The following is a 12,848-nucleotide window of genomic DNA, read 5'->3' as shown; positions in this document are numbered from 1 at the left end:
AAATGCCCACAGCAGCAATGGGGTCCTACACACTGTAGCCAGTGATCAATATTTTGCCTTCTTAAAATACTTTCCTGGAGTTTATACTGATCATTCGTTTATACAGATGATACATTTTGTATTTTCTCTTTCTTTTAAATCATTAATCCCAAATGTAGTCAGACAGGTATAGCTTTCATATACTGCTATTTCACATATAAAATGAAGTAGGATGAATTTAGTGATAAAATATATGATTCTTTTCCCCATAAATTTGATATCGTTAAACATGACTAAAAATAAAATCCCAGCGTTCACATTTTTCCCTTCTAGTCACAATGCTAGTGAATTGTCCTAGGCTTGCAGAATCATCTATTCAGAGCCAGTAAAGCAAAATTAACATAGCATAAGAGAAAATCAATAATTTCTCAGTTTCTCATCATTGCTACCCCCTCCCAAAAGCTCTTCCCCATAAGCATCAATAACTGTAGCAGCAAAAATTATCATAGGCTATCTGGAACAGAACTACTATGGTCCCCAAACCACATGGAATCTATTGTGTAGTTAATTACCTGGGGAGACTATTTTTTTTTTCTAAGCCCATACCAGCTATTTCTTTTAATCAGAAAAGTAAAACTAGACTTGTCTTGTCTTTGACACTCAAAATATTTGCAAATATCAAAAAGACATCTCCATGAAAATAACAACAACATTGAAAGGCTAGGAAAGGCAAACTGGCCAAGAAGAATGTAATTTCTTGAGACCAGTTTCTGAATACTATTACAAATTAGACCTATATAATATGGTAGTCACTGGCTGCATGTGGTCAGTGAGCACTTGAAATGTAGCTAGTCTAAATCTTGAGATGTATTGTAAGTATAAAATACACATCAATTCTGAAGACTTAAAAATATTATGAAATATTGCAATAACACTTAAAAATATTAATTATATGTTAAAATGGTCATCTCTTGGGTATACCGAGTTACATATACTATTAAAATTAATTTCATCTGTTTCTTTTCATTTTTAATGTCGCTGATAAAATATTATAATTGCATATGTAACTTGCCTTTGTGGCTTACATTATATTTCTATTGGACAGGAATGATTTAGACAAGAATCACTTTAATATGTAATTAACCTTGAGAAAAATTCTACCATTTGATCATCTGGCTTAGAATTTGTAAAAACTTTGCCATATACTATGAAACAATCTTAAAAGCATATTTCCTACTGAAGATCAGGTAGTTTTCCATATTGTAATGAGTGTTTGGAGTGTAAACAATGACAAAAAAGGGGCTTTTGGTGGGAAAAAAAAACAAAAAACAACCAACAAAACAAAAACTAACTATGGGCTTGAGCTAACTCTAGTTTGATTTTTTTCTGATTTCCAGACCCAATAAATAATCCTACCTCATGAGGAAAAGCTCTTCTTTTCTGCATGGAGTTCCAAGAACAAATAGTTCAAGAATTGTGAATAGGTGTTAACAAGCAAATGGGCCTTTCTAAGAGATGTGAAGCCTTGCCAAGGTAAACAGCCAAAAAAGTAAGGGTGAGTGAGATAAGTAATTTAGTAATTCCTAAGGGTTTACAGTCTCATCTTCTCTCCCTCTCTACTTCCTTCCCCTCTCTTCCCCTCTCCTTCCTAGCTTGAGCCAGTGTTGACTCCCACTTTCTCTGCTGTTGGTTATTTTGTCCATTTCTTCCTCCTCTTCTAATTCCTGCTGGCATCTTGCTCAACCTTTCATCTTTCTCCTTTCTTCCTTTTCCCATTTAAATTGTTTTTAAAAAATTATGATACATAGTCATAAAAAGGAAAAAAAAACATTCAAATACATGAAAGTTCTTTTTACTTCCACAGGGCCCTTTACAAGGTAGGGTTTTTAATTGTTTTTGTTTGGTCCTTCTGGGTTAGTTAACTCTCACTGGGGCTCTCCCTCTGGCCTAGACCAATATGGTTCAAGAAGAAATCTTCATTTAGAATCACCTAAGCAGATTCCTAGGCCCTAACTACCCAGATCCAAAATCAGATTCTTTGGGCTGTAATCAGCTGTCTTAGGAGCACAGGTTAGCAAAATAGATTATCCATAATTCTTGACATTGATATGTTCTACATATATCTAATTTATCAAAAGAACCTACTGAAAAGTACATTCAATTTTTTGTTTGTTTGTTTGTTTGTTTTTAATGACAGCTTCTGGGAAAGAAAGGAAGTTCAACTATTAGCTTTAGTAGTTGACAATAAAAAAGTTGAGAAAACAGGCCCAGATTAATCAGCAAATGTTATCAAGGCAATGTTTACCAGAATTCCTTTGAGATTGCATTAAATTAATTTAAGATTGCTAGTATGGGGTTCTTATATTCAGAGTAGTTTAATAAAGAAAGCTGATAGTCATTTCTGAAAAAAACATCGTCCTTCAACTCAATTCAATTTGTATGAATGGGACCTATATTTCTACATACTGCTCAAAGTGACTATGCAATTCAAGGATCTCAGTACTGGTTGAATATCAAAATGGTTTTTGGTGAAGTAAAACTTTTTGAAAAGCATTAAATCTAGTGTTGCTTTTACCTAGCACTCTCTTCAATTGTTGCCAACAGACAATTTTGGGGTAGATTTTCATGATCTATGTTATACTCTTAAGCAATTTATAGTTGACTTTTAGGAATCAGTGTGTTAATAAAGTAGACCAAAACCCAGGCAATTCTATTTACAATTAGGATAATGAATCCAAATTTGTGCTTTTGATGTTCCAAAACTTTGAACTCACAGACCTTGATAAAATGTTTAATAAAGATATCTTTACTATTACAAACAGCCTCTCAATCCCCAGGAAATTAAGCCAAGGGAATGTATTTCTGGTCTAGATTAGGCAATACTTTTATTTAAAAACTAATGAAATAATTTTATTTAAAAGAATAATTGTCAGAGTTCATTTTATGTAGAATGTTTAGATTATCAATAATAAATTTATGTCAAAACATAAACACACAAATAGAATAACTACCAGTCATACCTTATTATGTGTCTGAGTCTGTCCAACCAGTATGAGGATGTTGGATGAGATGATAGACAGGCAGAAGTTAATTAGAATTATAGATCTTTCAGAGCGTATGTACCTAGCCAGAAAGAGAGAGAGAGAGTGTCCAACTTTAAAATTCAACAGAAAGATGAAGAATTCCATATTATGCAAATTGGTAAAATTCATCCAGAAAAGGAATCTCTAAAATATATCCTTTATAGAAGAAAATATATGATTTTTTTTAATAAAGATTATTCTTAGAGACTCAATTTTATAGTGACATGGCATGTTCTAGAGTCCTTTAGGATAATTTTATTTTCTTTCAACATTAGTATGAACAACATGGCATTTCTGAGTCAAGGTTGTACATCTGCTATCAATATAATACTTTTTACTAAAAATATAAAATTTCTTGGAAATACAACAATTATTATAATTACCATTATATATATGTTTATTATCATATAAAATCAATAGAAACCAAAAGGAAAAATCCCACACAGATTCTCATGTATCTCTTTGTATACTAGAAAGCAACCATTACTTCCACGAAACCATGAACACTCATCCACCATTTCAAACACTCAAATATTTTTAAATAATTTATTACTTTTTATATTATTATTTTCCTAACAAACTGCTCCAAAAAAAAGGAAAGAAAAAAAATGAATCTCATTTCCAAAAATTAGTCCAACCCACAAATGATAATTCATTAGGCTGGAAAATTACTTGGTGTCTGCCATATTTTATCCTTATGAAGAAGTGTTTATATACAGTCTGCTATATAATTTTTAAGTGCATCAAGAATGTAAGCTATTGAGACAACTGCTCAGAATCCAATGTTCTACCAGTTGTTTACCCTGAAAGGGTAACAGTTATTTTGTTTTACTGTACCCTGTGGTAAATCACTGACTGACAGTAACAAAAAGACATACTTGTACTTGCTGTGTATTTGAGACTGTTCAATTTGTATTAGTACATGGAATCACTTTCCACAGCAGGCGTGTGTTTACTGTGCAGTGTTAGGTGGGGTGCCAGAGATCTGGAGGCATTCTTTGGAAAATAAAATCTATCAAAGTTCTTTCTCTATATCTGCCTTTGAAGAATATTTAGAGAGAAGTCCCACATTCCATCACATATTTGAGAAGACAAAGCAAAACAAAAACAGGAGTAAGAATAAAATACAAAAATCTATTTCTTATTATAAAAAAATTTCCTTTCTTCACAAAACAGATCCAAATAGGAATAACCCACGTCAATTCTCAATACAAAATGCCCTCAAGAGTTGCTTAACCTTGTCCCTGCATCATCAGTATCTAAAAATATAATAAACCACACACTGGGAAGCTAAAGACATCATCAAATATTAAGTTGTTTCTTCTTTTGTGACTGAGAGATGTAACAAAAAGTTGAAGGGCTGCACAAAATTGACCCTTTATATGATACTAGTGGTTTCATGACAGCACAAGCACACAAGTAACTTATTAAAAGGGTTTCAGTGACATCATTTGCTCTGTAAATAGGAAAATCTTGGTGATAAAAGACCCAGACTAACCACTCTGAAGAATCTTTAGATATTTCTATTGTTCATTTATATTGAGTGAGATTATTGCCTTAAAATTTTCTATTAAATGTCTCAACTTCCAAAACTTTTTATAAACATATTTGAAGTTTTAAACAAAATTTGTAAATGCATCATTTCAGTACATAGATTAAAAAGATATGTTCAGTTGCTCTTTTATGTAATAATATAACGCTACAGACATATTTGTAGATGAAGAGGACATAACTTAGTGTATTAACTTTTTGATGAACATTTCTAATGAACTATAAGAGACATTAACAATTTTCAAAATACTACATTATATATAAAATAATTCTGATGTTCATACATTTTATAAATCAGAAAATTTTAAAATTTAATTTTTTTTCATTTTTTAAAATTCAGTCAGCCAACATATATTACAATTCTCATATAGTTTCACTCATTTGTGGAAAATTTAAACTTTTTAATTAGAAAAAAGTCAGTAGGATCCTAACATGAGTATTACCATAGAGTAATACCATACACTAATGTTACAAGATAAATTTTATGTTTATAAGATTTATTAAATTCATCATGCTACAAGATTCACTTAATAATTTAGGAATCTTGGAACCTCTATAAAATTATTAATATTACTTCAATTCTTCTATTTATAGGGAATGAGTTAATTAGACACTAAATACTAGGAATCAGAATTTATGCTGTTTCTTGGTACTCTCTTCTACACCTCTCAGTTTCACATACTAACAGAGCCTTTCAGATGTTTGGATAATTCTTAGAAGACTAGTAAGTGATTTCCCTGGATTTTCTGGATTAAAGAAAAGTTTATTATGAACTAATTAATTTTGTGCTTCCTTATATATCATTTATACTGGCAGTGTTTGTGCTACTGCTAGCTATAGGTATTTAGGGATGAAAAAAAGGTAAAATTGGTACCTGAATCCTAAGTATTAAGAAATGGAACTTAGTTGTAATTACTTCAGTGAGTATGAATTATGACTATTGAGATTACTTAATATCCTGGCCATTAAACACTGCCTCATTTCCCAAAAAGTGCAGTTTAGCCAGTTGTGGGAGACAAAGTTGTCTTCTTCCTAGCCTTTGTCCATTTTACTCTTCCAATACCAGGGCAATGTCTACTTGACTGACCCCTTAAGCCTGGATTCCATTATTTATAATGCCATGCATAGATCAAACATTTCTTTCATTTCATGGGATTGGTCATATTTTTTCAGATTTTCAAAGAACCTTTATTATGTTCCTGTGTCAGTGGAACAAGAATGTGTACATATTTTTGTTTGAAGCATGAAAATTTTAATATCTTTGACAATTTAATATCTGGGTAATTAATTCTTATCCTCAAAAGAATGAACAATATAATAGACAACATTTTTTTTGAAAGGATGTTAAATCAAATGACCTTTCCTTATTAAATTATAATTACTTCTTCAACTGAGTTGTTTTTTAACTTAAGTAACAGTAAAACACAAGGACTAGCTACTTTTACAATTTTAATATTGCAAATATTCAGGAAATAATGTATAATTGTCTATTTACTAATATAGCCATTTTGAAACATTTTTAATAATCAGGATGGCTATAAAAATGTTTCACACTTAATAGTATTTATTATTTTAAAATATTTTATTTATTTATTCATGAGAGACAGAGAGAGAGAGAGAGAAAGAGGCAGAGACACAGGCAGAGGGAGAAGCAGGCTCCATGCAGGGAGCCTGACATGGGACTCCTAGGGTCCCATGATCCCGGGTCTTCAGGATCACGCCCTGGGCCAAAGGCAGTACTAAACCGCTGAGCCACCCAGGCTGCCCACACACTTAATATTTTTTAAATACAACAGGAAGTTTGGCCATTTGGTTATGTACTGTTTATCAATATGTGAGTAGATATAATAAAATGTCTAAAATATACAGGTCTAATTTTTATTCATAGAAGGAATCTTAGAGAAATACTAAATTTGCATACACCACTCAAGCAGATGCAATTTCAAACATTGTAGAACAAAGTTTTCCAATCACATCCCCTTGCTTATGTATTTTTTACTTCTTTAACCAATTTGTCCAAATCTGAAGTTTTTGGAAATATTCAACCAAGAGGTCTTTCCAATAGCATTGTGGTATTATGTTAATGCATTAATAATATGAAGATTTACTCATTGTCTGGGATATACTGAAAGCATGTGTTTAAATTCTTAAATTTAAAGCTTAAAACTTAAGAGTTTGGAGACCATATGTCTATAACAGAGAAATTACTTTGCACCAATTAAACTCTCAAACTCAATAGAAATTGGGATAAATAAAACAGACTGAACTTGGGGAGATAAGAATACCTTGTTTGAGAGTAAGCAACTTGTTGAAAGCTACCATCATTTGAATTGGGAAGAAAAGTGTGTGTGTTTTGTTTATTTTCTCATCATACAGGAAAATTAGGTAATTTTATTATTATTACTATTATATTATTGAGTTCATTTATTCTAGTTCAATCACAGCAATTATAACTTTGTTCTAAGAATACTTCTTTTAGTAAATTAAAAAGAAAGGAGATACAATGATTATCATATTGCCAGATTTAATCTGAATAAGAGTATCCCATTTGAAGTGCATTATTTGATTACATACCTCCATAATGCTGCATAGACAACTGCGAGGGTGATCAAGGCCAAGCAAGAAAGGCCACTGCCTACTATTAGGGTAACTGAAGGTGTACCAGAGGATTCCATGATCTGTAAATTAAACAAAAGAAACACAAAAAGGAGAGATGATTTTATATAAATGAAAATAACTTCTAAACTCAGCAAAACTAACCTAATACTCAAAACAGCCAATATAGTTGTTATAGTTACCAGATAATTACCCAGTAACCACTTTGTTCATATATTCTCAACCTCTAAAATGACTAATTCTGGCTCCCCCCCCCTCTCCCACTGTGAAGTAATAAAGGCCTTAGAGTTTTAAATGCTTGATTATGGCATATTACCCACTATGGCTTTCTACAATAAATAACTGAACCTAAAACTTGGTGAATATTCACATCTTAAATTTTCTTTATCTGAAATTTGAAGCAGCATTCATTTTTTTTCAACAACTATAGTCCAGTTATGTCACAGTATGCTTTTTGGTAAAATTTACTTTGATCTTCCCATTTAAAACTCATTGTTACCCCAACCTGATACCTAGATACTGAAAAATTTTCAAACTTTTTGACTTTTGACAACTTTTTCTAAGTCAAGTATTCTCTTATTTAATTTTACTTGCTTGGCCTGTAAGGCTATAGAAGAAAATAAAATTTCAAATGCAAGAACTTACAACATATTTTGTAGGGTTTTTTTCTATTAACAAAATATGCAAAGATAATTTTCACAATACTAGTATCAGTTCCTAAATACATGACCTTGACAAATAAGCCTTATATATTTTAAGACAAATATAAAGATTATAAGCAGTCACTGATTTGAGAGGTTTCTTTCTTTAGACACTAACATGATACTAACTAATGAGATCTGTTGTTTTTCTTATTTTTAATATTGGAAGTTTGAAGAAATACACTTTAACATCAAGTGTATTCCAATCCTTAGGTAAGCACATTAAATTATATTATGTATTTTTGTCAACAAAATAAGTAAGAAGAGTGAGGCATATTTAGGCCAAATTTAGACAGAAAGTCACATTCATCTTAATAATTATTTTTCAGCATTTCAATTTTTTTGGAAATAATTTTTCAAAATAGAGTTGATGAGGATATTATTTTTCTTTTAGACAGTTTATGCATCTGTTTATATCAGAAACTAGTTTTTTTTTTTACAAGCTTAGACACTTTTAAGGAATGATTTTACAGTTTCAGGCAGTCCGTGCTTTCATGAAAACTTCATTTGTTTGTTTTTTTTTTTTAAATAAATATCCAAGGACACCCTCAGAAAACCTGTACTGAAAATATCCAATGCAGATATGCAATATGTTTGGCTTATAGTGTCTGGGGTCTTCATTCTACTACCAACAGTATTCTCACAAATTCCCCGGACCACCTTTTCAGTTCTAAAATAAAGGTTAAGTTTGCAATTATTTTTATTTGAAAGTTTGTAGCATATTAGTAATATGATGGAGTACATCCTCAAAACTATACTGCAGAAATTTCAAGTTAGAAGACATAAAATTGAGTAGAATTTAGTTATAGCACACCAACTAGAATTCATTTTACCAAGCTACTGTAGCTAAGGAGGAGACGAACCCAATTTTGCCACCCTGCAACATTTTCCATTTCCCCTTTTAAAATGCAGTTCCCTGGAGAAACACTCTCCACAATGTCCCTGCCTTTGCATTAAAGCCTTGTTTTCCCTTTGTTACTTACTATTTCTCTAGGTTGCTGAGCCAAAATGGCGAAGGTAGAGAGACGATCACATAAGCATTTCGTATGGGATGCATCGGTAAGCACAGTTTTACATCCCTGGGTGGACCACGTTCCCAAAGACTCGTTCCTGCAAAGGGGGGGTTGGGGGGGAGATCGGGATAAATACGCCTGACGGCCAAATCCGTAAAGAAGAAAATGCAGTTTAATTGAGAGAATCGTCTACTGTAATTCCCGTTCAGGAAAAAAAAAAAATCTACTTGTTGTTGAACAGAACGTAATTTAGATGCATCTCCAGTAATGCAAAGCGAGAGTGTTTGGAAAAAGCAAGCAGGCGGGTGCAGCGTGCAAAGAGCTGTCCAGCGCCGGAGGTGCTGAAACCAGGACTAGCTCTGTCCAGCCCTCTGCGAGGAACAGCAGCGGCGGTGGCAGCACGAGCAGCCGCCAGAGCGTTGGCAGCCACTTCCTATGCTCATCGGATCGTTTCAAACACTCAGAGTGTAAAGAGGCTTTTCAGATTTTCATACCAGCTCTGATTCTCGTCCTGTATTTTTGGATCGTGAATGCTGGCTTTTAAAATGCGGATTTCTCTGAAAAGCCTGCCTAAAAGGTTATATAGCTTGGGTTGGGTGATAGGATCTTTTCCGCTGCTGGTTAGGGATTTTTCCTCCCTTTAGAATTAGCTGCTGTGAAAATTTCACCCTGGAAACGGGAAGCAGCAGCAGCGGCATCAGCTGGTTACGACTCTCATTGCTTTTGCCTGGTATCCAGGGGAGGGGTAGGTTTCAGACATAAGCTTCCCACTCCACACTTCATTCAGCCCAACACGCCTCTGAAGCCCTTGACATTTCTTCCCCTGACCTGCCTCTCTGCCCTGGAGTAGAAACATTTAAGCTAACATCAAGTCTCCTAGAACATTTGGAAGAATAATCCTACCCCAAAGTCCAGTGCGAAGGGGGAAAGAAGAGCCTGCTTCAATTTTCTCTTTGGTATTGCCATTCAAAATTCTAAAGCATATGGTTTATTTCCCACCCCAGCAGAACAATAAAAATGGTATCAACCTACGCTTTCTTAGTAGGGGTGTAAGAGAGGGGAGAACCCTTCCACCCTCAGCTGAACTACTCTACAGGAAGAGGAAGAAAAGAAAAAAAAAAGCTAGAGAGTTCGACCAATCAACTTTATTATCATTACACGTGTTATATACTGAATGCACCAATTTTCTCCTCCCCTCCCCCAAGTATGGAAACTCTCCAACTAGCAAAACCTATGTATTTGTGTGTTTTAATTCTGAACCACATTATTATCTGTGTTAAAAATTACTCTAAAATTCAAGCAAACAACACATAATTTTGAATGTGGTGCTTTTGATTTCACCTACTCCATCCTTGAATGCCTAAAGCTATTGGGTTAAATATGCATGCAGTCTATTTCTGAGAGATTTCAATGAGAGAGGCCTCTCTGTGACAGTTGGACTTCCAAGCTGAGCTACAGAATATAATTCACACTATCCTTTTTGATATCTGAAAGCAATCTTCTTAATATATATGACTTTTTATTATTAGTATTCATCACTCAGTACTCTTAATTGCAAATTCTTTTAAGAAGGAATACACTGTATTTGAGAAGGACAACATACAAAATTTAACTAAGTTCACCCAAATACTTTTAAGTATTACCAATTCAAAATTAGGAGGTCTCTTTTCTTTCTCATAATGTCATGCAGCCATGTCAAATTTAAAAATATATGTCAGTTATACCTTTAACCAACTGCAACAGTATTAAGTTCCAATTCTACCTAACAATAGCAGCATTCAATTTATGTCATTAACTGTCTGTCTCTTATCTTCTTGAGACAAATAGTTAAGGCCAAATGAAAAACATTTAACTTAGTTGATAAAAGTTTAAAGAAAGATATAGTTAAGAGAACCTAACATGTTTTAAAGCATAACGTCTGCATTATTCATCCTGGATGGCAGCTCTCCTTTGATGCAGTATGTTTCCAAGGGGGAGTCTAGTGCTTAAACTTTCCACATTATGTAGCTATGATCAATAAAACAATCTAAGTCTTAATAAGGAAAAAAATACTTGACTGTAAGACTTCCTATGAGACAAATTTATATATTTGTATCCAGGTAATTAAGAAAATGTTAGCATCACTAAACTTTGGCTGTCAGATATTAAGTCTATGTTCAATATAATGATGCTGGACTCTAAGATCATGTAGATTTGACATGACATCTTTAGAAAAGTAGGTCAATTTATTTTGTTTGTTCAAGATTGCATTTCTGACCTGACCCAGCTCAGGCAAAATTGGAAAATGACACCAGTCTACATCAGCCCAAGTATGAAATACTTCAAATCTTACTGGGACCCTTTCCATGTGCACCTTCCTGAGGCTACACAGCCTGTGTCCCTACCTTTCTTTGGAATTATTATCTCTTTGTTGATTTTATCTGATTAAACTAATAAATAATATGAGTGATTGAGTATAGTGTGATGTACTCTTCTCAGTTTAAAACAAGGACTAAAACAAAAAATAATGCATCTGATAGGAGAACATCAGAATTTGGAGCATTTGAGTAGTAGGGTAAAATCTTGAATGGCAAGAGGATAGCTACCAACTTCTACATTTGGTCACTCCCAAGAGCTGAACAATAAACATGATGCCATTCTCATGTTATATTTTATATTGTTTCATAAAACCCCTTAATATTTTAAAACCATATAAACTCTAATAAGTTATTTCTAAATTACAAGCATACATGTCATTATTACAAGACCTATAGTATGTGTCATCTGTATTTTCAAATACTTCATAACTTATTCCTACTGTACAAAATTCTTTGAAAGCATGGTACACGTGTCTGATTGATTTCAGGGAGATCTTGTAAAGCAAACTCATATTTTGTAGAGCTAATGTGAAGCCAAAAGCTTTCCCAGTCCCCAAAGAACAAAGTTTTCAAACATGTGGATTATTCCAGCAGTCATATTATTCTTCCAATGTCATAGTTTTTTTCATGCTATGATTAATGGTATATCTATGAATTACTTTTAATTATTAAGTCTAGGTTGTCATCAATAAGGCAAACATATACAATGAAATATGTATGAACACTAAAGATATAATAGACTGACAATTTCAGAAAAGAACACAAAATAATGATACAGATATACATGTTATACTGAAAATCATATTTCTTTTTCACGATGTCTTTCCTGGGCATTAAAAATTATTTCAAATAGTTTTCAAAAATAACTAGGCCTGCAGAAATTCCATACAGCCAGCACATTCTTTGTGGGTTACACCTACATTCACCCATGTTAGCTGTTAGCTGTCATCTGTACCTCTTCTCCTTCTTCCTATTATTAGGCTGGCTAAAAGAAGAAGAATCTGCCTGTCCCAAGTATTCAAAAGTACATACCCACAAGCACAGAATTTTGTGAAAATATAAGACACAAAATCTATTACATTATAGTTTAATATTTATTTGAAGCCTTTCCCCAATTTCCTAACAGTCTACCTAGTTTCTTTTGGATCTGAGTATATCATTGGATTCCTGATTTCATGGGAGCTTTAAATAATATAGAATATGACTTTATTCTCTAGTATTTAAGACTACACAAAAAATTATCTGTTCTCTTTGACAAAAAGTTGTTTGGTAAAGCCTGATAGCAAAAACTTACAGTAACGCATCTCAAAACTGTTCCAAGAAATCAAACTTTATCTTTTGAAATATCAATATAACTCGACTTTTCACTTGAATCATTCTTTTATAAAACTGTCTATTCTGCTTTATAATAAATCAATGTGCAAAGTATTTATTAAGAATAAGTTATACACTTTAGGGGGGTTTATTATCTCTTAAGATATTAATGGTTCATTTATTCAAAATCAAAATAACTACAATGGCAATTCAAAAATTCACACACAATTTCTG

General features: G+C 32.8%; 1 protein-coding gene across 8 annotated transcripts in view; it reads right to left on the bottom strand.

Moving 5' to 3' along the window:
- The window catches only part of ADGRB3 (adhesion G protein-coupled receptor B3), a 707,424-nt gene that overhangs the window by 146,387 nt on the left and 548,189 nt on the right, over positions 1–12,848 (bottom strand). For all 8 annotated transcript variants that reach the window (XM_025991123.2, XM_072735057.1, XM_025991125.2 and 5 more), the window contains 3 exons: positions 8,914–9,040; positions 7,188–7,291; positions 3,000–3,102 (listed from right to left, as the gene is read on the bottom strand). In XM_025991123.2, the coding sequence (XP_025846908.1) occupies positions 3,000–3,102; positions 7,188–7,291; positions 8,914–9,040 (334 nt within the window). The remainder of the gene's footprint in view (positions 1–2,999; positions 3,103–7,187; positions 7,292–8,913; positions 9,041–12,848) is intronic.

This window comes from Vulpes vulpes, chromosome 1, assembly GCF_048418805.1.
Source record: "Vulpes vulpes isolate BD-2025 chromosome 1, VulVul3, whole genome shotgun sequence".
Classification (NCBI taxonomy): domain Eukaryota; kingdom Metazoa; phylum Chordata; class Mammalia; order Carnivora; family Canidae; genus Vulpes; species Vulpes vulpes.
Note: the sequence above shows the minus strand (reverse complement) of the source record. Positions and strands in the feature narration are given on the sequence as shown.